This window comes from Cololabis saira, chromosome 1 (genome assembly GCF_033807715.1).
Source record: "Cololabis saira isolate AMF1-May2022 chromosome 1, fColSai1.1, whole genome shotgun sequence".
In the NCBI taxonomy this organism is placed as follows: Eukaryota; Metazoa; Chordata; class Actinopteri; order Beloniformes; family Belonidae; genus Cololabis; species Cololabis saira.
The window spans coordinates 32,946,632-32,974,557 of record NC_084587.1 but is presented as its reverse complement, the minus strand read 5'-3'; the positions used below and the strand labels follow the sequence as shown (position 1 = coordinate 32,974,557).

The window sequence follows — 27,926 nt, the reverse complement described above, 5'->3', positions numbered from 1 at the left end:
TTGAGTTTTCTTAAGCTGTAAGCCATGATCAGCAATATTAAAATAATAAAAGGCTTGCAATATTTCAGTTGATTTGTAATGAATCCAGAATGTATTACATTTTTGCATTACAGAAAATAAAGGACTTTATCACAATATTCTAATTTTCTGAGACAGCCTGTGTATATATATATATATATATATATATATATATATATATATATATATATATATATATATATATATATATATATATATATATATATATATATATATATATATATATATATATATATAGGTATATGTTTTGTACTTTCCCTGAATAGAATTACGATTTAGACGGAAGTTTAGAATCCCCACAACGTAACAATGAAACGTATTGAGCAATCTAAAAAAGTAACATGACTGTAGGAGTGATCATTTGACGTCAGGGCAGCGGGACAAAGTGACGGACAAGCTGCTTAACCAATCAACAATCGAGCTTTGCATTGACGTCGTGACTGTGTCCCTCGACAGCCAATCAGCTCGCAGCAGTGGGCGGTTCCCCGAACACAGGATAGCAACAGTTGCCCCGGTGAAGGCTCGGCGCCATAGCCACGGTAGTCCTGGTGACAAGAGCCCAGCAACCGGAGTATACAACAACAACCACCGAGATATATGGAAATACTTTAACGACTATTAGGGACAATATCTGGAACAGAAAGGTAAACAAGTAAATGACTGTGGCATGTTAATGTGGTTTTCCGTGTGTTGTTTCCGTGCAGGCAGTGAGTGAAGGAGAGTGTGGGTGATGAAAGTGGTTGTTATGGCGATGTCACATCTCTGATAAGAACAAGATGGCGCACTTTTTTCCGCTTGATCTGTCATAATGTTCAGAGTTTACAGTTTGTGTTACCACTCAAGTCCACTCAGGCGTAATTTGCCAAACATTGACTGGTTATAGCATATAAACCCGGATAGCTGGCTCTCTAGTCTGAACTCTTTCTCGGAGCAGTCGCTCCAAAAACCACCACGTACCCAAATAATGCACATGGTTACGTACATCAAGTGTGGGTGGGTTTAGAGATTGGATACGCTGGTATAGGACGTTCCGTGGACTTTTTTTGTAACTTTCAAAAAAGTTTTTGGTGTGACATTGAAACTCGAGAAGTCACTCCCTTGCTGCACGCTGTGCCGGAGGATCGTCCGCTCTGCGGGGCTTGTTTGCCGTGTTGGTTCGCGGAGGAGGAGTGGCTTTATGCCGCGTTCCATTTGTCCTCGGAAGTGGGGATTTCCCAGTTCCCAGTCGGAATTTTCAACTGGAACGCCCCTCGAAGTGGGATTTCCCACTGGGAAAGTGGGAGAGTCTTCACCACCCCCGAGTTACCATTCCAAGATGGCTGCCCCGGTTGTAAACAGTAGAAGAGAGCTCTGTAAAAATTCGTAGCACTTCATTCTAGTTTTGGTCACACTAAATCAGTCGTATACAAGTATTGTTCGGCATATATATGCTGCTATAGTGTAATTTACATTTTTCATGTGGTATATGCGAACTACAAACTTGTTTACCTACTTTGTAACTGGAACACTGATAACTTGGCTGTGACGTCATTCCCAGTTCCGAGTTCCGACTTCCGAGGTAAATGGAACGCAGCATTACCGCCAGCAGGACGGCCTGAAGTCCTGGCTGGCGGTGGTTTGAAGCCTGATTTATGGTTCTGCGTTAAATCGACGCAGAACCTACGGCGTAGGTTCTGCGTTGGTGTAACGCGGAACCATAAATCAGCCTTGAGTTGTTACTATGAGTTTATCTCCATGTTGTATAACCTGAGAGTGTCGACGTAGCACATGTGTTTCCCTTTTAGTTCATGTGTTTTACAGTTTTGCCACAACTGTAATACTTGTATGGTCGATAATATGAATACTCAATTAAAAAAAAGTTTAATTAATTTCTATTTACACGTATTTTAATGGGTAAGATCACATTTTCATAATGGAGGAAACAGGAAAAAGGCGTTAGACCACTACCTAGTCTAAGACAAAAGCCCTACTTCCTTTCCTTGGTAGATGTTTTTACACACACACACACACACACACACACACACACACACACACACACACACACACACACACACACACACACACACACACACACACACACACACACACACACACACACACACACACACACACACACACACACACACATACATAATTAGTGCACAGGCAAGGTCTGTGTAACCAAAAATTTTCAGTCTGAATAATAAGGAAGCAATGTGTTTTTCTGCGTTCGTAGCGCTTTCATTAACAAGTGCTGCCTCTTTCTATCCACAGAACTAGTGCTTCAAAAGCATTGGTTGCCATGGCAACTTGTGGGTACTCCGAGGACCTTCAGCCTCAGCAGGCTGACGCAGTAACCATAGCAACGCCTACTGCCACCACACCCTCATCTGCAAAGACTGCACACTTCCTGTCCGAGATCCCTGCAGCCTCTGGAACGGTTTCATCAGTTAACCCGTCAGCCGCCGCCTCCAAAACAGGACAGGATGCACTTTGTTCTCAAGCGCCGCCCACCCAGGCCCAAAGCCACAAGGCAGTGGTCCTGACTACCCCCGCGCAGCAATTTGTGAGCCCTGAGATTCAACACTCCTCCGTCCAGAAGAGTAATGGACCGAGCAACTCGCCTCAGTACATCATAGTAACTGTCACAGGTGAGAAATGGGATGTAACTGCGAAATGACTGTAACAAACCTATAATTATAGATGCAAGACACACACATGCACTTTCCAGCCAGTATCGTGTAGAGAGTGAGTTTAAGTCTGAACAGTGGGTATAAGCTGGATCCTGGTTGGAGTCTGGTAGTTTATCAAGTACAAAGTGATCAAGGCTAGTTAGAAAGTGGTGAAGGGGAGCTTAATGTTATTCTAGAGTCTTTAAAATATTGAAAAATATAATAAAAAGTTCTCACCGTTATAATGATATTTGAATAGCTTTGTATGAATAGTTAGTGTGCCATGAAAAAGTGCTGATGGGATTGTACAAATATGTGTAATCAACCTTGTTCGCCATAACTTAAAGCAGCTGATTCATAGATCTTAAATGAAAGGACCTATGAATCTGCTTTCCTCCAATATGTTTCAGTGGAAATTCAATATCTTTTGGTTTTACAAAACAAATGAATAATTGATATAATCTGCAGCTTTTGGAATCCAGTGAGGGTATTTTTGCGCTTTCTAATACTAAGATGTAGTCCATCTATTTTCCGTATGCACACTAGCTGAGGTGTTTTTACTGCCCTTTCTTGCGTTCTTGTTCCTTTCTTACCATACTTGAAGATCAGTCCCTTAAACGGCCATCAATAAGCCAAGGAGGGAAAAGTTTCTGAAGGAGGTTACAGAGAAGAAACGTAGATGTTTTGTAAAGCTAAAAAATAAATGTTGATGCCTTGGACTAAACCATTTAAATTGAAGGTTTCTCATTTTGCTCTTCTATCCTTACATCACGGATATCTCTCTCCCTCTCTGGCATAAGGACAGATTATATTTATGAAAAGCCTTGCTAGATTTGTTAATATCTGACACTAAAAAGTTTTTGAGTTCGAGTTTTGCCTCTGTTAGTTATTTTGGGCAAAAGTTAACATTACAAACTTTTAGGACAATATGTAAAGCTTTTACTGACAGTTATTTTGTCTGGTTAGATTGACTATCTCAGGTGATAGATTAAATTAGTTGTAACGTATTAACAACAGTATTAAAAGCGACACTAAAAACATATTTTTTTTAAATATTCTAAATGGGTTTTCCATTAACTTTACTCTGTGAATCAACAATAACATAATAGCTGTATGTATCAGAGTGGAGCTGCTGGTTGCTGCTTCTGGTCCATGAAAACACACATCATCAGTTTGGTGCAAATATGATTATATTCCAAACAACAACTCCCCTTTGATATCACGACAGGTATCGGTTATCTGGAAGTATGGTGTATACTATACTAACAGATCAAAGAATTTATGCTCTTTTTGAAATCGATTCTGATCAAATGGCTAGCATAAAGACCAACAGAAGAACAGAAAAAACAATAGTGATGGTATTGTTTATTTTATTTATTTTTTGATGGTATTGTTTAAATGACAACATGGCAGACGCGTTATGAGGACACAGGTTGACAAAATATAAATAAATAAAAATAAATAAATAAAAGTATATTATTATTATATATTTTGAAAAAAGTGCACATTAACATTCAAATTACTTAGTATTTTTTAAATGTGGTGTTATCTAAAGAGAAACAACTGACCCCATAAACTGGTTCCGGTGTATAGTCTGCTAAATATGGGACCATCTATTCATAGATCATGTCGCCACCAGTATCAGGTGGATCGTAGCTCTGTCATCTAAAGTGAGAGACTCACAGTCCAACTCCACATGCAGTAGGACTCGGTGATGTATAAATTACTAGCTTGTGTTCTGGGATTCCCCTTAACTGTATTTAGAACAGACGGCTAGAAGGAATGTTTGAGATTACACAATACAGTGCTGCATTTAAATCAGCAATAATTTAAATGCCAATTCCATATTGGTAACTGCGTATAGTATATTGTTTTGGATTGTTAGGTGTTGTATTTTAGAGGAAATGCTGAATGCAATACAAGCTCTATTTTGTATTTTACTCAGTTTATCAGTTTAAGCAACACTGAATGTCCAGTGCTCTGATGATGTGAGAGATTTTTACATGACTGAAAATAATTTAGTTTATTGAACATTTAAGCACCACCAACCATGCTACTTGTCTCATCCCCAACAAATGTGGGCCTTTTATGTGTTAAAGTGTTTTTTTTTTTTGCAACTGGTCTTCATAGTAATAATCAGAAATGTTACACACTTGATAAAACTGAACCAGTTTTGGGACCAGACTGGTCTGCACTGTCTCCATCACGTTTATTTTTCTTCTCAGGTAATACCCCTGTAGCTTTGTGTCAAAATAGTTCAGCGTTTTCTGAATAACAGAAGGAATTTTTAGATATTAAACAGGCAGCGAGCTTGTGGGAAGAGAAATGACATTTAGCAGCACCGACTGATAAACATTTTTTTAAATCAGAGGATTTACAATGGTTGATTAGAATATTATTTACTTGCTCGATAATTAGGTTACATTGTCCTCATTTTCAGCATTGATCAGAGACAAGATTTACTAACATCTATGGACGGTCTGATCCATTCCCATAAAGCCAAAACAAACTGGAACTACTATTTTAACCGGCTGTTGTTTTATTAAGTACGAAGGGCAGCCCAATGGGAGCAGGACGATTACTTAGTTAAAAAAAAAAAAGAAATGTTTTTTTTTTAACCTGAAGGTTACAAAAAAAGTGTCTCCCCTTTCCTTTATACAGCCATCCTGTGTTTTCTCCACCTATTCATCAGCCCACGTGTATCCCTCATTTCCCTGTTTCATCTGATCTGCATGTTTACAAGATGGAATGATTTCTCTCTCCGTCTGGGGAGATTAGCTGTCCAAGGCTGCTTCGCTGCATGTAAGATATAAGGATGGAAGGAGAGTTGGCTGGGCACACTCTTCCTCCTGCTGCTCTCTAGCAGTTTTCCAAAGTAGAGGTGGAAAAAAAAGGGCTTTATGGTAGCAAGATGTTTTGCGGTGGTTGTTATTACGATTTGGAGGCAGTATGTCGTGAGTACTGAACTTGTGGGGTCGGTGTCTGCTTTTACCGTGGAGATTGATTTGATCAGCTGGTGAAAAGAAAAGTCTTTCCCTCATCCCTCATGTGTCTTTCACAGAGGGCTCTGTTCACTCCAATGACAGTCTGTCAGATTCCAGCCCACCTGCCCCTGGTGTCCCCACACAAGTGGTCCAGCCTGTGCAGACCAGCTCGCAGGTAAGACACAACCATACATGCACAAATGCCATTAATATGACAATTTATGAGCCTTGACGAAGGGTTGAACTGTGATGAGGCCGTATCTGACGCTGTGGATGTACTCGCCCTCAGAGGTCAGTGTTGCAGGCGGTGTCGCAGGCAGCCAAGAGGATTCAGACAGGCCACATCAGCAACCTCCAGCCTGTGCATTTAAACCAGGAGGTAAACTGATGTTCAAAATATTTCACATTACATGACATGTAATACAGAAATAATCCTGTTACTAACCATGTTGTTACAACCAAAAACGTAATAATGGCCAATAACGTAATAACTGCCAATAACGTAATAATTTTGGCCATTTCAAATGTAATAAGGCCAATAGTGTAATAATGTGCCAATAATGTAATAAAACTTTTGAGCCAATAACGTAATAACTTTTTGCCGATAATGTAATAAGGCATTACATTATTGGCTGGTTATTACGTTATTGGCCTGGTATTAAAAAATTATTACAAAATTATTACATTATCGGCAAAACGTTATTACATTATTGACTCAAAAGTTTTATTACATTATTGGCACATTATTACACTATTGGCCTTATTACATTTGAAATGGTCAAAATTATTACATTATTGGCAGTTATTACGTTATTGGCCGTTATTACGTTTTTGGTTGTAACACATTTTACTAAAAGACAGAAATGTCCTTTTGTTTATCTGAAGTGTTTGTTAAAATATAAACTCAATTGTTTAATATTTATTGTTTTGTTATTGGTCATATGTCTCCAAAAAAGTGTGAAAGTTCAAAACTGCTCTTGGTATGAAAGGGATTAACATATGTTGCATCTATGTAAATGGCTATTATGGTATGCATACATGCACAACCACATTTTTTGGAAGAAATTCTTTAAAAAAAAAAATCAGCTTCAAGTGAACAGTGAACTTGGAACCAGTAAGAAAAAATGTGTTAGATTGATGCATGCATACACAGCTATGTGCCCTAATATGCCATTTTTGTTTTTCCATCTTTAAAATCGGTTGTCTTAATTCGTTGTTCAGGTGGCGCAGGTGTATTCTGGCCAGGTGCAGTATGTGGACGGAGCAGGGGACTCAACATTCACCACACCCACTATGTAAGTAGTGTGGAGTTTGCTGTCTGACATTCTCACACACACTGTGTGTGCGTGTGCGTGTGTGTGTGTGTGTGTGTTCATTCATTTCTTTTCTTGTCCAGTCGATCAGGCAGCTATCCCTTCTCCGACTCGGCGCTCTATTCCCAGACCACTCCCACGTCTTCCTCCAGCTTCTACGAGGCCACGCCCAGCTCTGAGTCAGACATCGGCGGATCTGTGACCTCACAGGCGGTTTCTGTGGCAACAGCAGGAGTCAATAGCGGGGCTGCTGCAGTTACGGGAGGAGGGGGGTACGTTATTCAGGGAGGATACGTGTTGGGAGGAGGAGCAGCAGCAGGTGTAGGAGGGCAGAGTTACTCCAGCCCCAACTCTCGCGCCCCACCTGCAACTGTGAGTACACAAGCTCAAAGAGAAACAGGGGTCACAATCTGTGATATGAACGGTCAGAACATGAAATACTATAATGTCTGTTGTTTGTAGGTGCAATGGTTGTTGGACAATTACGAGGGGGCGGAGGGGGTGAGTTTACCTCGCTGCACCCTCTACTACCACTACCTGCTGCACTGTCAAGAGCAGAAACTAGAGCCAGTAAATGCTGCATCTTTTGGCAAACTCATCAGGTCTGTCTTCATGGGTTTACGCACACGGAGATTAGGAACCAGGTAGAGACACAGATGCATATGATGGATTCAGCTGTGTTTTACCAGTACCTCTGGTTATTTTAACTTAACTGTTCCACCGGGTCCATTTCAGAGGAAATTCAAAGTACCACTACTATGGTCTGAGGATCAAGTCTGGGTCTCCTCTCCTCCGACTGATGGATGAACAACACCACATGGCCATGAGGCAACAACCTTTCTCACAGAAAAACAGGTACTCACACGAGGAGTTTGTCATTTCATCTTCAACATTCAATACATTTTGATTATTGAACAAGGTTATATTATTCTGTATTATCACCTACAAACACAACTCTGAGAAAAGAGCTATTCCAATACAGTTCGCAACAACTGCTTTGTTAATAATTTAATGAAGCCCGTTTCGTACTCCAGTTTATAGCATGACCCATCTTCTTTGTAGCACTGGTTTTCTGTGTCTCTGAACTATTTCTACTCTTAAAAATAGGATAAAGGCAGTTCAGAAGACACAGGGCATTGCCAATGGGACATCAGGCAGTGCAGCTCAACAGCAGACGGCACTCTGTGATATTTCGGCCCAGGTGCACCAGTATCAGCAGTTCCTAGGTGAATGCATGTTCCTGCAGAATGTTGCAAGAACCATCTCAACGCACAGCCTGTTATTTATTTGTATGTATGTATGTATATACAGTATGTGTATATATATATATATATATATATATATATATATATATATATATATATTTCTACAGACTTCTGTATTAGTGCTGGTTCAGTATTCAGTAATGGGCCTGATAATTACATGACTTCTTACAATAATTGGTTAAAAGTGCCTCGGTCTTGCACAACACGGTACAATTTGATGATTTTAAACAAAAATAATTTTAATACCTAGATCACACAGGAAATAAATGTTAAATGTTTTCCTACTGTATCATGTGCAGAGGCAACAAAACCACTGCCAGACTTTGTGGAAATTGATCTGCAAAATCAAAGCCTGCCCGATGGGATCCTCTTAGAACACCTCAAGGCCTTTCAGAGTCTCTACAGAGAACACTGTGAGGTAAGTAGCTGTGTTTAATGACAGGATCTTTTTGCTGGCCACAACATCTCGGCATGCTGTTTACACCAAGCTCTTTGTACCACCTGTAAAGAAGGCCCATATGATCTTATTGTTTATGTCAAGCAGTCATGTCAAAAAAACTGTTCACACACCTCTGTTGTGTTATGTGGAATTCACACAGGCTGTCCTGGATGTCATGATCAACCTGCAGTTCACTCTTGTGGAGACATTGTGGAAATCCTTCTGGCGGTTCAGCCAGAGCAATGATACAGAATCACTCAACCTGTAAGTATCTAAAAAACACTCAGCATGTATCGCTGACTGGTCTAACGAGTGCTCAGTTTCTGCTGTTACGACTGTCTCACATGCGCCACAGACACAATGAGTCTGAGAAACGTTTGCCCAAATCCTGCCTGGTGGTGCTGTGCAAGTTTGAACCAGTGCTACGCTGGACAAAAGAGTGTGACAACCTGCTGTACCAGTCCCTGGTGGAGATCCTCATCCCTGATGTGCTGAGACCCATCCCCAGTGAGTCAGACACACCTGCAAGAAAGATGTTTACGTGTTTCTGGATTTGGGATTCTAAGAGTTAGAGCTGGATGAGTTTCATTTCAGCTACAGTTTTACACTGACTTGTATATTCAGTCTGCTTTGAAGTTTAAAATACAAAATTGCAATGATATATCATACTTTTTCAAGAAAATTGTTGTGGTGCAAAACTGAGTAAAATCAGACTGAATGAATTTCTGCTCAAGTTCTTATGTGTCAGAAAATGTTTGATGAAACAGTCAGCGATGGTTTAAGCTGAATTAATCAATAAAAATATTTTTTAATGCGCTTTCTAAATAAGTAGTACATGTCAGTCTAATTTTATAATCTCATTTTGTAAAGTTTTTTGTTTTTTTTTAAACGCATTTATAGAATTAACTTGAGAATAACAGGAATGTTTAATTTCATATGAAGGTGTTGGTGGTATTTTGGCTCCATCACATCTCCCTGTTATCTCATTTACTTGTCTCGTCTCCAAATTACAGGTGCCTTAACTCAGGCCATCCGTAACTTTGCCAAGAGTCTGGAGAATTGGCTGACAGGTGCCATGATGAACATCCCAGAGGAGATGGTTCGCATCAAGGTACTGCTGGGATTTATAGGCAGATAACATAGAAAGTGGGAGGTCTGATTTTACATTTTCATGTAGAACCTCCATGTTCACATGGTGTATGTGGAATCAGTTGAACTTCTTTTAAAGCTCTTAAACCCACTTTAGGTGGTGTGTGTAAGCTCCTTCTCTCAGACGCTTCGTCGCTACACCAGCCTGAACCATCTGGCCCAAGCTGCCCGTGCCGTACTCCAGAACTCGGCTCAGATCAACCAGATGCTCTCTGATCTCAACCGAGTCGATTTCACCAACGTACAGGTAAAATAGCGCCGTGCTCATGCGTCAGGGTGATTCTGCCCGTCTCTCTGCTCTGTTGCTTTTGGGGAAACGCAGCCTGTATTCCTCCTCTTAGGAGCAGGCATCCTGGGTGTGTCAGTGTGAAGACCGCGTGGTCCAGCGGCTGGAGCAGGACTTTAAAGCCACGCTCCAGCAGCACAACTCTCTGGAACAGTGGGCCACCTGGCTGGATGGCGTCGTCTCCCAGGTGCTAAAACCCTATGAGCACAACCGTGTCGCCCTGCCCAAGGCTGCCAAAGTTTTTCTACTCAACTGGTCCTTCTATAGGTGATGGGAAAAGGGATCTGTAAATATACAGCATGTATTTTTTAATAGAAATATACACATTTGTAAATGCTCTCTGCTTTCTCATCAGCTCCATGGTCATCCGGGATCTGACTCTGCGCAGCGCTGCTAGTTTCGGCTCCTTCCACCTGATCCGCTTGCTGTACGACGAGTACATGTACTACCTGATCGAACACAGGGTGGCCAAGGCTAAAGGAGAGACGCCCATAGCCGTCATGGGAGAAGTACGTGACTGCCTGGAGCTGCTCCACTGGTGCCAGTTGCATCAGATTAGTTACATTTACATGCATCTGTTTTTTACTGTGTTGCAGTTTGCCAGCAGCATTAAGAACAGAAACTCTTCAGACTTGGAAAAAGGTAAAAGACATTTTAAAACAAACCACAACAAAAAAACAAGCTTTGCAAATAAGTGTAGTTTCTAGGGTTGCTCCAGCGGCTTTTATTAAATTGCATTTTGACGTTTTTCTTTATCAGAAGAAGAGGAGGAGGAGGAGGAAGAGGAGAGCGAGGAGGAAAACGGAGAGATAGTGCTACAGTCCAGCTCTCTGAGCAGAGTCAGCGAGGAGAAGGAGCTGATGGAGCCGCCTGCCAAACAGCCCAGGATAAATCTGAACGTGCACACTCCACCTGAGACACACAGCGCACCGCATTAGCAGCTCGTCTGGGTCCTGAACGTAACTCTATACGCCTTTTCTTTAACATGATATTATCCATCCCCAACCCTTTCTATCACTCTTTAGGCTTCTGGTTTGAATTGTGTGTGCGCTTGCCTGTTGTGTGTGTAAAACATGTAAGAAAGTGGAAGAGCCCATTGATATTTTTTTTACTGTGTATGTTTGTGCTGGATTATTTTTCCTTTCTCTTTGCCTTCACTTGATCACTTACAGCCCTTCCTTCATTTCCTGTGCCTTCCCAGCCTGACCTATAATTAAAGTGTATTATATTCAATTAAGAAAAATCACGATACTGTCATTGTATCATCACTGGTTCCTTTCCCTGCCTTAATCACTGACCTGACTGCTGTTGAGAGAAACCTCCCAGTGTTCTTCGTCGTCCTTTTAAACACAAAAACATCTCTTGGATTGCCATTAACGCAATGACTTTGTAGACAGAACAGGAGCTAAAGGAATTGCACTGTTGAAAATACTCATGTGAGAGTAGCGTCTGGAATCATACTGCAACAGGAATTTAGTTGGCACATGGTTGTGGATTCACTGTCCCTCGTGGATGCCATATTTTACTCTTGATGTAAACTCATGAATTTGGTCATCTGACTGACACTCTGTGCCTTTGAGAGATTTTACCCTGAAAACGGTTTTATTCTATACTTATATACATATATATATCTATATTCTGTATTGGTAGATTAATAAATTAAGGTCCTGTGATCATGTGATCCTGGTGTCATGAAAGTAGGTGTAAAAAAAGAAAGAAAAGTTACATGAAAACAGAATTCTTGCCTCATTGTGAGGATTTTACCCCGTTTGTTGTTTTCATCTTTACTTTCATTGTGCACCTGTTACCTATTTTTTTTAAAGTTCATGAATGCTTTTTTATAGTTAATTGAAAGACAGTCTCTTCACAAACACATTTTCCAAAATGCGCAGGAACTTACCTGGGCTATAGCACAAGGCCAAAGCTTATCCCTCCTTATCAGGTGCATTAACTTTACCGTATCCATAGCAACCTTCGGCTCAACTCAATGTATTAAACTATTTTGAATTTTTTTAGGGATAAAAGTATATGTTTATATTCTAGTTATATATATATACTGTGGATAATCTATATTATGTATCTGTTGTGATAACTTCAGATCAGAAAAAGACAGAACAGCTTGGAAAATGGAAAAAGAAAGCAACAAGTAAAGTTTTTAAAATTTTGCTTCATTGCAGACAATGTCAAGTCAAAATATTTTATGTTTTTATTTTTCCTCCATTTTTCATTGATACTTTTTCCTGTTTGGGGCTGTACATCCAAATGTGTTGTTTAACCATTGTTGCCTTTCCTGTGTTGGTGTAGGAGTCTACCATCAGCAGACTCCCTCCAAAGAGCACGTGTGACACCAGCACATCCCACATGGTGTCAGCAGAGCTGGCTACGATTTGAATTTTGGGAATGACTGAAAAAAATATATATATTGTAATAGTAGTTGATGTTTTGCAGAACCTTGTGACAACCACAATCTCACCAAAGAGTATTAGACATGGGGGGGAAAACAAAGTTATATTTACGTTTAAACACAGGATAGGACACATGTCAATGTCATAAAAACTGCTACTGATTTTGTACCTGAATTGTAAGGTGGATTATTTTTTTTCTTTCTAAATTTTGCCTTCTTGATGTCATGCCGAAGACCTTTGTGATAAATGTTTGTAGCTTTATTCTTGCTTTCAACTAAAGAGATGTGATTTTTAAAGATATGTCTCTGTCTGTTTTTCTGCGTGGCGTCATACTGTTACTGGTCTCCAGTTAACCATGCCAAAGGTTTTAATACCTCAAAGTGAAACCAGTCTACTATATGAGGGAGCTTTTTGTGAAATTCTTATTTATGAGGAAGTACTAGTATATTCAGAAAAGATCCCACCTGTTATATATTTACTATTCAACCAAACCAAGACTCATCAATTGAGGCCACAGAAATCAAGTATAAAAGGGAACATTTGTTCATTACGTATTTTTATGATTTTTAGCTTCAAACACCACTTTTATGATCTGAGCTTCTATCCAACACGTATGGTGCTTTTGTCAAACGTTAATGCATTCAAGCCTAAAGATACAATCCTTGTGTAATTTACTCAGCACTTTAAATAGTTTTAGGGGCACTGTTTTTAGATTCTTCATGTGTCTACTTTATAAAACACAAAAGATTCATAGAACAATTTAACATTTTATTTTAACAAAATATTTCCAGTAGAGTACAGTCTTGCTTTTACCGGTATTTCAGTAAACAGACAACATGACAGTCATCTTCAGAACAGGTGACTGCAGCAAAACACTGCTGGGAAAAAAAAACAAACAAAAAAAACAAGGGGGAAAGAAAAGAAAAAAAATCCTAGTACCACCTAAGTTTACTTTCCTTCATTTTAAATCTGGCAGGTCTGAATCGACATCGCGTGACTGAACTGGTCTAGCCCAGAAGAGAAACCACTTTGTTCAAAAGGCAGCAGAATGTGTCAAATGTTTCACACTGAACGTGCAGGTGCTCCACGCACACTAACACACACTGATGAGCGTCACACAGGTACAGATGTTGCATACATTTACTTAACAGACACGTAAGCACAATAAAAATATCCCTTTTTGTATAAAAACAAAACATAAAAATCTTTGTTCAGCCCAGCTTTTGTTTCTAAATAATGCAATAATATAGTACCCCCCCTCCAAAAAAAAAACTAAACATCTTTTAGGCATTTCTACCGGATCTTCTTGTTCTGTTTTAGTTTGACACTTATTTTACCTACATATTACAAATAAAGCATCCTCTGAATGTGTACAGTTTTGCTCTGATTGAAGTCGAGCTCGATGCTGAAGCCGAGCTTCTGATCACGCGGCTGTCTGAACTTTTATTTTCAGGTACATCAACATTTGTGGACCGCTTGGTTCTTCATAGTACAATCCAGGTACATCGGTCACTATCTGCCAACACTTGCAGGGATGAGCCTAAGAGAGAGAAGTTGGGAAAGAGTTAAATTATATTTAGCTTTCATCTACACTGACATTAAAATAACATCATTCCTTCTGTCATCCTGCCTGATTGGACTGGTGCACCATCTCTTCTCTGATCAAGCTTGATAATTTAACAACTTCAAGTTCTGATTTCAAGCTGAAGTTTTTCTTTTATTGGTGGACATTTTTTTTGTTCTTATAAAGTGATAAATTACTTTCCTTCCAACCAATTGCATTTTATTTAATTGCTCTCTCTTTATTCCAGATCATAATTCTGAGGTGGCAAAGTCCTCTTCCACATCCCAGGCTTACAAGAAAAGATAAAGAAAAAACAACCCTCAGCTTCTGTCGATACATGTAGAAGCATTTCAGGCCCTTTTGGCAAAGACTTTATTTTTAATTACCATTTTTCAAAAAGTCTATCTTTTGAACAAGCCCTCTGCACGGTAGTCTGTGTCTGCCATTTCCTCAGGTACAGAGAGCTTTTCAGTAAGCTCTCAAGACGGATAAAACTGACTTTAGGAGCAGCTAATTTACCCAAATAAATGTGGCAACTGACGAAAGAGAGGACAAAGCAGCAGCATGGCAGCTGCCATGGACATGTATAAGAGGAAAAACAGCACTTCTAATGTAATTAGAGGGCAACAAGCAGTCCCACTTCATTAGAAGTCCTTCAGTCATTGTGCCTCTGTATATGGAGTAGCACTCAACGAGAAGAGCTATCAAGTACCCCTGTAACTGGGATTATGTTGTTTCTTTGTGAAACTCTACTGCAAGAAGTGCAAACAAAAAAATGCAGCTACTTCAAGAATGAAAGTGGATTCTCAACAGCACAATTGAACCTAAAATGTGTAAGTGTAAACAGTATCTTTGAGATGCAACTTGGATTAAAATTAATACTTAAAAAAAACCCAATTTAGAATGGATTTGGAGCTAAATGATGAACCCCAATCTTACTTGATCATATCAGAAGTAGGGCTGTTCGATTTTGCCCAGAAATAAAATCTCGATTTTTTTTCTCTCAAAATCCGATTTTCGATTACGATTATTTTGTGAATTGACAAAAGGCAAAGAAATTATTTCAAATATGCTGTTTTTTTATTGAACATTTGCCCCATTGGGCTTTAAGTGCAAACTTTGCTCTTATTAAACCAAAAATGAATGAATAAAGTGCAAAACTCTGTAAAATAAGTTGAAAAAAAGTTTTTAAAAATATAATAAAATATAAAGTTTTATCTCTGAAAACAAAATCAGCAAATCAGCACTTGCAAACATACAGTAAGTTATATTTCCAATTAAACAAAACAAGACATTTTCTAATTAAACTAAACTGGGTCTTTGCATGCTAAATAATAATGCAACCCATGAAGGAGGTAGAGGTGTGTAATGTCAGTCATTACATTTGCTGTTCACATTTGCAAGTTTTTTGCAAGGAACACGAGCCGGTCTACCGCATCTGGCTTGAGGGATCCCGGTGGCATGTTACAACGCCCCCTCCTACACTAAAGAGCCTCTCCGATGGGGCACTTGTCGCAGGTATTGAGAGGTATTTCCATTAATCATTAATATGGTATCAATCATTAATATGTGTGCAGACAAGGTGTAAAAAAAAAAAAAAAAAAAAAAAATCGATTTTACGATTTTCCAGTTTTAACATCGTTCTAATTACATAATCGCGATTACGATTTAAAATTGATTAATCGAACAGCCCTAATCAGAAGTCATAACAAATACAGGTCAAATCTGGCTGCTTCTCACCTTTGTGCAGAGCTTCGTTGGTCATGCGATTGATGTAGCGGGAGCTTCCCTCGGGAACCAGCCACTTCATCACCGTGTTCACACAAGACTTTCTGTAAGAGCTCCACACACTTCCACTGACGGGGAGAAAAGCCGCCGTCAACACAGATGCACAGAGCATACAAAGAAATTGGGTTTTTAGACAAGAGTATTAACGCAGCTGCTCACCTGGTCTGACCCTTGACCTCTGTTAGGTCACCCACACCCACCGTACAACACACACCAGTGTTAAGGTCCCAGCTGACCTGCAGGTTGGAATGGTACGTGTTCGGCCTGACCATAAAAACAATGGGGAAAAAACAGAAAAAGACACAGAGTAATGAGAGAAACTGAGTCAATAACCCCCAAACAGGTGACAGATACAGGAATGAATAAATAAACTGGGTTATGGATGCGTAAGACAGAACGATAGACAAATACCTGCAGTGCTCCTCGTCCGAGTTAGAGAAGGCCAGCAGCAGCAGACCGATGTTGATCATCACGGTGTTAGTCTCTGGACACACCTTAAGAACACAAAAACAAATTATTTACAGCTCAGTTTGCTACATTTTGCTAATTTCTGCTAATTTTTCAGGTTGTGTAACAAAACAAAACAAAAAGCCACGAATTAAAGTAAACATTTTTTGCAACTGTCAAGTGTGTATCCTGCTTGTACAATTACTAAACTGCTGCAGTTGTACCCACTGAAACTAGAGAGAAAGATGTACTGTAGCTGAAATGAAGTTGATACGATGACCAACGAAAGGTTTTAACAGAAAACAACTGCTTTAAGTTAAAAAAATAAGCACCCTAACAAAACTATGTGGCGTACGTGTCACAGAGCCAGAGTCCATGGTATAATCTGGGAAGATGGGACCCAAAGTTAATTTCATGATCTTCTACATTCAGAATAAGCAACATTCAGATGATGTGAAGACAGCTAGTTGTGTTGTGCAAGTTTACCAGCTTCCACAACGAGACACTAGCCACAATAATAATAATACGTGGGTGACACAAGGTGAATTTTATCAAGAGTAATGAAGTATAGAGGGTATGCATTGATGTCACTTCCCCACTGGACCACGCCCCCTTACTCGCACTGAGTGGCAAAAACAGCTGCAACTAGTAGGGAAACTGTGGAAAAGACGGGATAATAGCCGACTATCGGCTTAAATTAAAGTTGGACTTGACGGTGACCCGTACAGTTACCTGAAGAGCCGGGGGTCCATGGACATTAATATTTGGTACAGTTACCAAGGACCAGTGGTCCATGGACATTAATATTTGACCACGAATCCAGTTTCCTGATATTTATATGTACTTCATTTTCTATGCCGGGGAAATACACGAAGCAAAGCTTGAAGGCATACAAAAGTCTTGACGCTTGGTTCTACTTATAGGCAGGATTTTTTGGTGAAATTAAAGTAATGAGGACACCGAACTTTATGATTGGACCGTTTAACGTTAGCTACCCAAAAATCCAACATTACCTGATACAAAATGGGAACCGCAAATTCACGTTTCGGTGCCTTGAATTCAGTTGTTTCTGCGAATTGCAGCGATCCATTTGTCTTTCTTAAGTTTATTTTTCAGCAGTCTGTAAAACAATAACTCTAATTTCTTGCTAAATCACAGAGTACAGTCGATCCCACAACAGCTCTTTCCCATTTTAGATGTTTTCCAGTTGCTGAAACTGAAAGTTTACGCTGCCACTCAGTCTTTCTGCCACTCAGTGGGCGTAACCCGCTGTGAAGTCGCATCTGTGACGTCATGCGCATTCCCTCTATAATTCCAGAGACCGTTGTTGATTATTATGGTGTGTGTGTCGGGTGCATTCACCTCTAGTATCACAACATCATAGTCACTGAAAGAGCAGAACTGTGGTGCCCAGGCAGCATCACTCCTGATCACTTCATTGATGAGATACTCAAAATCCAGGGTCAGCTGCTCTACACACACACTCTGCAAGGAAAGGAAAGGAAGAACAAGGTAAACTTTATGCAAAATGAGCCTATATGATGGTTTGTGCTCGGACCAAGAAAAAAACACATCAGGAATGTTTACCAAGCGCAAATCTGCATCGATATACTGAAATTGCAATCACAAATACGATGTACTGAAACTGACGACACTTACCTGTCCATTATGTGGTCCAGTGACTAGCTGTAAGTTCTGTCCTTTCAGGTCTGTAACTGTGAAAGGCAGCTGGACTTTATCATCCTCATAACCTAGAGAAAGAATCGAGGGGGCAAATGGCATTAAAACTAAAACCAAAATGCAATTATTTGTTGATGTTTTGCATTCAAGGGGTCAGATAGGCAGCAGAAAATGTACTAATAGAAAAGAGTGCCATAAAAAAAGACAATAAGAGTTTGTTAAACTAGATGTTGCAACACTGAAGCCTTCTGAGCCTAATCACCCAAAACAAAAGGATGGGGCAGAGTGCTCAACACCGTGTTTTTGACTTATGACTGAAAATAAGAGAAGTGGAGAAATAGTAAAGCACCTGCTTATCACCATCGTGTACACATGGCTGTGCCATCTTCAGCACCCAGCATGAGCCATGGTGCTTTATGTATTATACATTTAAAGCTAAGCTTTCCCCCCCCCGTTTGTTCAGGGCACTGCATGTGTGTATCATGACTTGTATGATTTAAAATTGTTGAATTATTTTCTGAAGGTGCCGAGATCATTTTAGTCTTACGGCTGAATTATGGCTTTGCGTTAAACCAACGCAGAGCCTACACCGTAGGGTACGCGGCTACACAGGAGTCTCTCCGTAGCCTACAGCGTAGCCTGACGTGGCACCTCCCAAAAAATTTAACTACGCGTCGAGGCGACGCAGACCCAACGCAGACCGAGAGGGCTGTGATTGGTTTGTTTGGTAGCAACGCATTTCTGGTTCCGGTTCGTGAAGCAGGAGTGAACTTTCAGGGCTCTTTTCTTCGTGTGTGTGTGATTTTTTTTTTTTTGGTTGTTTTGGTTTTTTGCACAATAGTTGTCCTTATCTCTTTGATTCACTGTGACCGGAAAAGCCGGAAGCTAAACAAAGTATCAACTAGCGCTCTGGGGGGGGGGTACTGCACCGCGGCGAAATGGAGTGACGGCGAAGTCCGAAGGGTTCACGACGGCGTCGCGGCAACGGCGTCGCGGCAACGGCGTCGCGGCAACGGCGTCGCGGCAACGGCGTCGCGGCAACGGCATCGCGGCAACGGCATCGCGGCAACGGCGTTGGTTTAACGCAGAACCTTAAATCAGGCTGTAGTTGTGAAATGATGGTCATAATAAAAGTTTTGTTTGTTTGTTTTTTTTAAAAAGAAAGCAAGAAAAAAACAACAACAACAAAACTGTGCGTTTGTGATGTCAAAGATCCTGGCGGAAACCCCTGGTTACAGCCAACACTCACCTCCTGAATTCTGCTCTGCTGCCCCTGGCTGTTGTAGGCGGTAGTGCAGGCGTGAGTAGTTCACATATCCCGGCTCACTGGAGCCAGCATCCTGGCATGGGGAAATGGTTGAAGTTGATGGTGGTGAAGATGAAGAAGAGGCAGGAGACATCACTTGTTCGGAGCACTGCTGAAGACTGATGCTTCCACATGAAGTTGATGCTTGTGTTGCACTAGTCCGTCTATCCTCCGTCATACTGTCTTTACAATCCTCTCCCTCTCTGGAAACATTAATCCCTTTATCTCCTGGTATGTGCAATCCCTCTTTTTCACCAACATCAGCTGTTTTCCTCTCCCCTGGGCCCTCGCTCTCCTTCCCTCCTACTCCTTGGGCTCGCCTGAAAAGGTCAGCAGCAAACTCCCGAGCTCGCATGGCTGCTTGTGAATGGACAGGAGATGAAGGAATTGGAGCAGGCCTACAAGTAGACTGTCGATTTTCAGGAAATCCCGGAGGTAGTGAGGAGGAAGCCAAGGACGTCAAGGGAACGGATGCTGAAGTTGGAGGTGACAGAGCTGCTTTCTTTGTGTAAAGAATCTGTGAAGACTGACCCTGCTTCCCTGTGAGTGACAAAGAAACAGAACTGTAAAATCCTGTCCAAATAATGACATCAGGAAGCATTATAATAGGAGAGATATGGAATAATGAAGAGGACAATACTAACTGTGGGTAAAACCTTAAAAGACACTATGATGCATCAGAAACAGTATTTTCAGGAGTTTGAAATGGGTAATTCATGACTGCAGCCATGCTCCCATCTGAGAACCAATTCAAGGCTTCATTTCGTTTTAGTTTTTAAACCTAATTTTAGTAGTTCCAACAATCTACTTCTTTAGATCACTTGATGCATACCAAGATATTAGCCGCTTTTGCACTAGTATCGCTTCTCCTCGGTTCTACCCGCCATGGCCCCATTTTGCGCTTTCGCACTAGGGCTGAGGCGGGTAGAGCCGCTCCACGTCGATACTTTTTTCTGTAACCATTTCAGCGAGGTTCTATACGGCAGTGATTCTTAACCATAGGGCCGCGGCCCAATGTTGGGCCGCGAGCGCCATCTAGTGGGCCGCAAAAAAAAATTCAGTTTCGTAAGTGTGGGCCGCGGGGGCCGCGGGACTGCATAGCAACTCCCGACCAAATGAGGAGAAGACACTCAGCTAGCTGTACGTGTAATAGTAAGAGAAATGGTGTGTTTTTACAGAAAAAAATCCTTTATTTTGCACAGAGTAGGTTTAGATCCGCCAGGATCAGGGATCCTACGGCGTAGGGTCTGCGTCGATTTACGCGGAACCATAATTCAGGCTTAAGGCGGACGTAATTGAAGCCACCATGAGAAGGGGGGCGTGATTTGCCAGTGATTGCCCGGCGGCGGCTCCGTGGGGCTCGCTGCCGAGAAGGAGACGAGACTCCCGGGGGAGCTGCCCCGCAGAGGCGGGCCGGAGAGCCGGAGGAGCCGCCCGACTGAGCGGGAGCCGACGCGTCCCCGCGGCCGCGGAGCCCGCTGCCGCTCGGGCGGCGGCGGGTTCCGTCGTTACTGCTGAAGGATGGTAGATGCGTGGGCTGAAGTGTCTGCTGGACTGGACTGTTGTTGCAAAAGCATCGGAAAGTGACTGGGCTGCAGCGCGGAGAGCTGCGGGCTCGGATGAAGCCCGACACGCTGAGTCCTGACAACTGATTAATTTAATATCTTAAATAAAATAAATCTTAAAACACCCATGTTTGAGTCCAGATACAGCTGTGAGGCAGCTTTCTCCACAATGAACATAATTAAAACTAAATATCGTTCCAGGTTCACCAGCAGCACCTTCACATGAGAACCTGACACCATCCAGCCCAGATTTAAAGTCCTGACAGGAGAAAGCTCAGTTATCTCACTTCTCACATAAGAGGGGAAGAAAGAGAAACTGCAAAACTGTTCAATTGTTAAGATGTGTTTATATTCATTTAGTATAAAAATGTGTTGAGACAATTAAAAAAGAAAAGGGGAAATACAAACTGCTGGTAGAGAAATAAAATAAGATAGCATTTGAAAAATAAAATAAAATCAATTTTATTTTTAAGAGAAAAAAATATGTGTAATTCAAGTTACACGTGTTAAGTGGCAAATATTTTTGAAATGTACTTTTTTAATATAACAGTCAGATGCAGATGTTGATACAACTATGAGGCTACTTGAATATATACACACACATAATATATATATATATATATATATATATATATATATATATATATATATATATATATATATAAAATGATGTTCTGGACCTTCGCTTGAGTAAAGCTTCTCTAAATGGACCTCTTAAAGTTTTAGTTGAATACCCCTGCTATACAATTTTAATATTTAATGGGCCCCGGGCCACTCTGTACTGAAAAAATTGGGCCCCACGGTCAGAAAGGTTAAGAACCCCTGCTATACGGGGCTGAGCAGGGACTATTTCTGACGTCACCACCCTCCTCGCCACTGATTGGTCGGGGGGCGGGGCCGGCAGACCTTTGAATCAGGAAGCGGGAGTCAGCGCGAGAGCGACCCGGGGCTCACGGCGATTTTATTATAAAGCGCAAAACGTCTGTTTGGTGATCCAACTCTGAGGTGCAGATGTTCATAAACCTGGGGGCTGACGAGAGAATTAAAAAAGGGATGTAGACGGGCTGTTTTACTCTCAGCCGCTCGCGGCTCCAGCTGATTTCTGATCAGCGCCGGAATGAACAAAGCGGTTGCGCAATCGAGTACGTCACAACAGCTTCACCCCAACCTGCCCACTTCTCACCTGGCTGTGCGAAAACACACGAGTGGAGCCGCGCCGAGGCGAGCCGAGCCGACCCGAGCTGGGCTGAAGTGAGACTAGTGCAAAAGTGCCAATTGTGTCCCTTGGGAGACATGTTTTTCATGCAGATTTCAAACAGATTTTTCATGACCAACCAACATGGTGGTTTAAGAAATTAGATCATTTAGGGTTAAATAAGTTGACCAGATGAAATCTTCATCACTGCAGTACTTTCCCAGCGAGAAGCTATAACCCATTTACTTAAACTAAAAAACTTAAAAACTTAAACTTAAAAAAAAGTTTACAGCAAAGTACTTCGAACAAATATATAAATAAAAGATTACAGACTTATGAAATCACATAAACAAGGATTTACGGGACTCAATTTCAGTTGGATTTATTTGCACAAATTGCTTTGTCAAATATATACACACACACACATATATATATATATATACATCAGGAATATATATATATATATATATATATACACATATATCTGTAAAACCCACTGAAATCTGAGGTCAGTTTACCAAAGCAATACGCAATAACAGAAAAAAAATCTAGAGCAAATCAATATTTGGGGTGACTGCCCTGTGTCTTTGAAACAACAATTGTAGCTACACTAGCACAAAAAATGGGATTTCATAGAAAAACTCTTAGGCGTGTGATCAACCATTTATACCAAACTGGTGCTAATAGTAATCAATTCCATTCAGTTGTAGGTTTAAACAAAGTAACTAAAAGAGAAAAAGCTACTTAGGAACAGTCAAACTCTGTCCCACCAGTCTCACGTCACAAGTCATCAAGAGACTGATTACAGGAACAAGATACTAGGTGGCTACATTGCAAGGGGAAGGTCCCAGACGAAGATGTCAAAGCAGATAAGAGACTTTACATGTGCTGTTTGTGCTCTTTTGAAAAATATTAAGAAACATGCCACACTGAAGACCGTAATACAGTGGTCAGCTTTACACCCATCTACTGTCTGGACAAGAATGGACAGAAATGGTCTTTGTGGGTGAATAGTGGCCAAAAAGTCAAGACCAGCACAAACAAGTCCAAGCAACTTAAATATGCACAAAACTAGAAACTGGGATGCAGAAAAGTATAAACCAGTGAGTTATAATTTGGAACACTTTGATGTGTGAGGGTATGACAAAATTACAGAAATGTAAATCGCTGGTTACATTCGTAATGATCTTTAGTCTTATCTAGTGTAATAAGCAAGAGGATGTGCATTACCTGGAGAGAGTGAGATGGCACAAGCCACCAGAGAGTAGCTAGTGTTTAACAAGATGACTTGGTCTTTCTTTAACTGGAAAGCTGGTTGAAAAGTAGGGAATGGATACACCACCTGGTACCTGCTGTTGAGTACATATCCATGTTCAAGACACTGACCGCTTCCTGGGGAGACAAGAAGATTAATTTGGTTGAGCCATAAAGCAAAAAGTAACTATGTGGATCTGTGTGAACAGTTACCTGTACGTATGGTTGTGGCTGACGGAACTGGACAGCAATATGAGCAAGGTTTTGAAGGAGGCATAGAAGCTATGGTGATATAGATGTCTCTGTTGTTCTCATCACTCATCATTAAGTTCATCAGCACAGAGCTTGAACTGCGTGTACTGGGGGGAAACAACATAAATAACTATTAACAACATATTGCGATGATATTATTCTACATGAAAATTATTTTATGTTTTGACTATTCCTTACTTGAAGCCAAAGATAACAATTTTGGAGTGGTCATTAGGCCATTCACACACAGTGAGATACAAATCACTGTATATTTCCTCTCCTGCAAACAGTCGTACATGATGGACCTGAAGACAAGAGACAAGAGAGGAATGAATTTAAAGCTTAGCAAGAATATTTAAACTAGCATTCAAGTTTCTAGTACATTTCACATCATATACCTGTTTGAGTCTACTGTGAAGGTTGAACTCCCACCAGTAGAGATGATAGGTATAGAAAGAGAAATCATCATCTTCTCCACAGTCACTAGTGTAAGAAAGTACGTAGCGGCCACATTTGGTGAAGCCAAGGAAGATGTGCCTGAAACACGAAAAGTGAAACAGGAAAAGTGAAGTACTCCTGAACAACAATACCTGAGAAACTGTCATGTAAGGCACATATGAACCACTCATTCAGTCATGTGCAAAAAGCATACCCTCTTAGGCAAATGCGACATGTTGAGAACAGTACCATTTAACTTTCCACCATATCATTATTTCAGAATAATGAAGCCAAATAGAGAAAAAAACAAACCCAAACAAACAAAAAAAAATGTATAACGCTCACACTTCACTGTAAAGGCATTGTGATCAAATCCGTCTTACAACATTGTCAGTGCATCGAGGATTTTGGATATTCACTTATATACACCTCGGTTAAGATCCCACCACAGCATTTCATTTCTGTTGTGTTAAAATCCACCAGAGGAGCAGTTTAAAACCATCCCACAAGAGTGCAACCTACTCTACTCGGCTAAAAATATGAATTGCGTTTATTCTGGCACTAGGCAGCAGTTAAGCTGCGTAAATTTGCACAAGGATGACGAGCTGGCAGGAAGTAAGACACAAGAACGATTCAGAGACCCCACTGAATTGGTAAAAGAAAACACCATGAGTGCGCCTTGACTTGCACATCCATGATACATTAATCTGTAGAGGCTTTAGGTTAATACTTTAGAGGGTTTAGAAGAGATTTACAACAAATGAGGAGAGGTTCAGTTTGAAAAAAAAAAGTAAAAAAGCTTAATTTATTCAATGCCACTCATCTTGTTTATATATACGGTAATTACATAAAGGACATGACATGGCAAAAGGTACATCCTTTAAATAAAGCACACTACAGTGTGACTATTACGTGATCTCATGACCTTCAGATAAACTTGTAATCTCACAAATACAGCCGAGCAAGCAGACAGAAGTCACAAGTGCTCTGCTTTGAAACAAGCCCAGTGAGACCTGAGGGATGGAGCCAAACCAGACCATGGCACTCCCAAACCCTGTGGGACTGAGTCATAACAATTGCTTACATGCATCTTTCCCACATGGAATTGTGTTAACATACACCTCAGTGCTCCAAACCAGGAAACTGCCAAAATGCTTGCTTTTGGAGGTTTACACAACAGCTGATTATCCGAGGGGGGATAACTAGCTACACCCAACTGCAACTGGCCCTCATATCTTCTGGAGGTAGTCAGGGAGTCCTTAATATTACCAGTGTGATTTATTTTGTTTCACTTCTTTCTCAATCAGGCTTCATTTTTGTTAAATAATGTCATTGTCAAAAGTTATGCATTGCTTGATTCTCAATTGACTTGTATAAATTGACACAAAAAAAAACACTCCAAAGGGATTAAAAGATGCTACCAACTTTTATACAAGGGTTAATATATGATGTTGCGTTAAAAAAAAACATATTTTTTAAGAAACTAATGCACAGATTTGGTTATCACAACAAAAAAACATCCAGAAAACACATACCCTGCTCGGAGGAACTCCTCGCTGACGATATTTTTTAAAGGGACACACACTCGGGGTGGGAGCTTCCTGAACAGGCGCTGGGAAAACTGTCCTGCAAGCTGCAGACGGACCAGAGAAACAGACAGTTGTAGCTCAACAACGCACAGCACGGAATATGTGTGTGTTAAGGCTGATTTATGGTTCCGCGTTACACCAACGCAGAGCCTACGGCGTAGGGTACGCGTCACCGCGTAACCTACGCTGTCGATTTAGCGCAGAACCATAAATCAGCCATTAGTTGTAACATTGACCTTTTCAGGTTTCATGGCCAATCCCGACCCCGGGACCACAACAGTAATAACGCATCTAGTTTAGTTTAGTTTAGTTTTAGTTTATTCCGGTCATGACATCACAAAAAAAAGAGTAAAAATAACAAGAAAAGGAATACACTGTTCAAAGAAAACATTACAAAAATTTCCAATATACAAATACCATCTAGACCGAAAAAGGTGTAGGCTTAAACAAAGCTTATATTTGCCTACCCTCAAAAAGATTATTTAAAGTAATGAAATGAAAGCAAGAAGTAAGAGAAAAGACTGACAGTAAAACAAATTGCGTCCATGGGGATAACAAAAATTCCTCAAGAACTAAAAAAACAAATTAAAAATAAAGGTGCAGTCTACATGTTTCCTTCATCCTTAAAAAATCTAATCAAATCACTAATTAAATAAATACCCAATTCAACATAGCAAGCATCACCACTCATTAATTTGATATAAAGAAATCATCCTTCTTTTCAATGTTTTTTAAATAAGGTTAAGGTTCTAACCTATAAGCATCTATAAGCTTTGATCAAACATGGACCATTTACATCTGAAATATAATGATGGCATAACGTGAATGTGTTTATTATAGAGCATTTTGGTTAGAAATATACCGCAACTGTCTGTGATCAGTACTGGAGTTGAGGGGGGATGAGGGGGGGTGGCATCCCCCCTGAAATAAAAACGGTCCAAATCATCCCCCTTTCCATCCCTTATGTCATTTCATCAATGAATGTGGTTTTACTGCTATTTCAACATTTAGTCATCACCAGAAAAATAACTTATTTGACAATTTTCACCTGTTTCAAGTAAATTTTCACTTGAAATAAGTAGGAAAATCTGCCAGTGGGACAAGATTTATCTTATTACAAGCAAAAAAATCTTGTTCCACTGGCAGATTTTTCTACTTATTTCAAGTGAAAATTTACTTGAAACAGGTGAAAATTGTTTTTTCCAGTGATGAGTCTTGTTTTAAGTGTAATGAGATTTTACTAAAATTAGACATTTTAACTAGAAATAAGACAAATATTCTTGTTAAGATTTTGAGTTTTTGCAGTGATCCATTTTACTTATCCTGTGAAGGACAGAATCATATTGATAAGTTCAGAAAACTGTTTTTTATTGTTGTGTTTTGATGTATTTGATGTAAGCCCAGTGGATATTTAAAGCTTACAGAAGGCTGCATTTAACTGCTGCTATGTCATTCCTGCAGTATTTCTGCAGGTGTTTTGGTCAGTGCTATTTGTTATATATTATATTTGTAATCAGCACAAATTATCTGTCCCCATATGATAAAATCCACCAACCCCCTGAATTATTTTTACAACTCGAGTACTGTCTGTGATGAACTAATGTCTGTGACCGTCAGCTTTGGCCAACACCAATCTAAGTGGTTAGCTCTCAGACTGAAGAATAACTAAAGAGGCTTCGTCACACATGGAAGGAATGTGCCTGGTTTGTCCGGCGGGAGCATTAGTTAAAGACTAACAGCTCGTAGGTGTCACCTGGTTAGCTCTGCAGCTAGTTAGCCGCCTAGCTCCAGCTAGCTCCTGGGGACGAGACTATCACCTAAACGAGCTCCGTGTGTTTCCTCCGACTGCTCTTTAGCGTCTCAAGCCGTGTTCTCTGTGTTAATACCTACCTTCCCACGCATGAGAAGCTTAACAACATGGTCTTTGTGCCTTCTCTTGGTTTTCTGTTTGCTATCGTCCTTTTCAGATTTCGAGCTGGGCGCCATCTCTCTCTGCACTGTTGTTCCTCCACAGAGCCGGGTGAGCGCTGATTGGCTCACCGGCCGCACGAGGCTGCGCCCCATTGGCTCACACACACGCCAATCAAAGCCGAAGCACAGGGCGGACCAAACAGATAAAACTACAGCACACACACAGGAAGCTACTCTCTATATACAGGTCTCAGAAAATTAGAATATTGTGATAAAGTTCTTCATTTTCTGTAATGCAATTAAAAAAAAAAAAAAAATGTCATACATTCTTGATTCATTACAAAACTGAAATATTGCAAGCCTTTTATTATTTTAATATTGCTGTTATGGCTTACAGTTTAAGATT

General features: G+C 40.5%; 2 protein-coding genes across 2 annotated transcripts; one reads left to right on the top strand and one right to left on the bottom strand.

The window, feature by feature from the left end:
- Positions 1-537: 537 nt before the first annotated feature.
- On the top strand, positions 538-12,827 carry rfx1b (regulatory factor X, 1b (influences HLA class II expression)). Its single transcript, XM_061720662.1, has 18 exons — positions 538-683; positions 2,293-2,669; positions 5,752-5,849; positions 5,964-6,053; positions 6,896-6,969; positions 7,071-7,359; positions 7,450-7,631; positions 7,723-7,842; positions 8,095-8,213; positions 8,552-8,670; positions 8,852-8,955; positions 9,047-9,198; positions 9,705-9,802; positions 9,938-10,087; positions 10,182-10,393; positions 10,482-10,635; positions 10,723-10,768; positions 10,886-12,827. Exons 2-18 carry the CDS (start codon positions 2,321-2,323, stop codon positions 11,062-11,064), a joined length of 2,535 nt encoding a protein of 844 aa, XP_061576646.1. The 5' UTR covers positions 538-683; positions 2,293-2,320; the 3' UTR covers positions 11,065-12,827.
- Positions 12,828-13,286: 459 nt separating this feature from the next.
- dcaf15 (DDB1 and CUL4 associated factor 15) lies at positions 13,287-27,609 on the bottom strand. The gene is made up of 13 exons (XM_061720661.1): positions 27,500-27,609; positions 25,556-25,653; positions 23,981-24,119; positions 23,781-23,887; positions 23,544-23,689; positions 23,307-23,468; positions 19,260-19,856; positions 17,990-18,081; positions 17,693-17,815; positions 16,295-16,377; positions 16,043-16,147; positions 15,836-15,951; positions 13,287-14,071 (listed from the first exon to the last, which is right to left on the bottom strand). Exons 1-13 carry the CDS (start codon positions 27,593-27,595, stop codon positions 14,016-14,018), a joined length of 1,920 nt encoding a protein of 639 aa, XP_061576645.1. The 5' UTR covers positions 27,596-27,609; the 3' UTR covers positions 13,287-14,015.
- Positions 27,610-27,926: the final 317 nt, after the last annotated feature.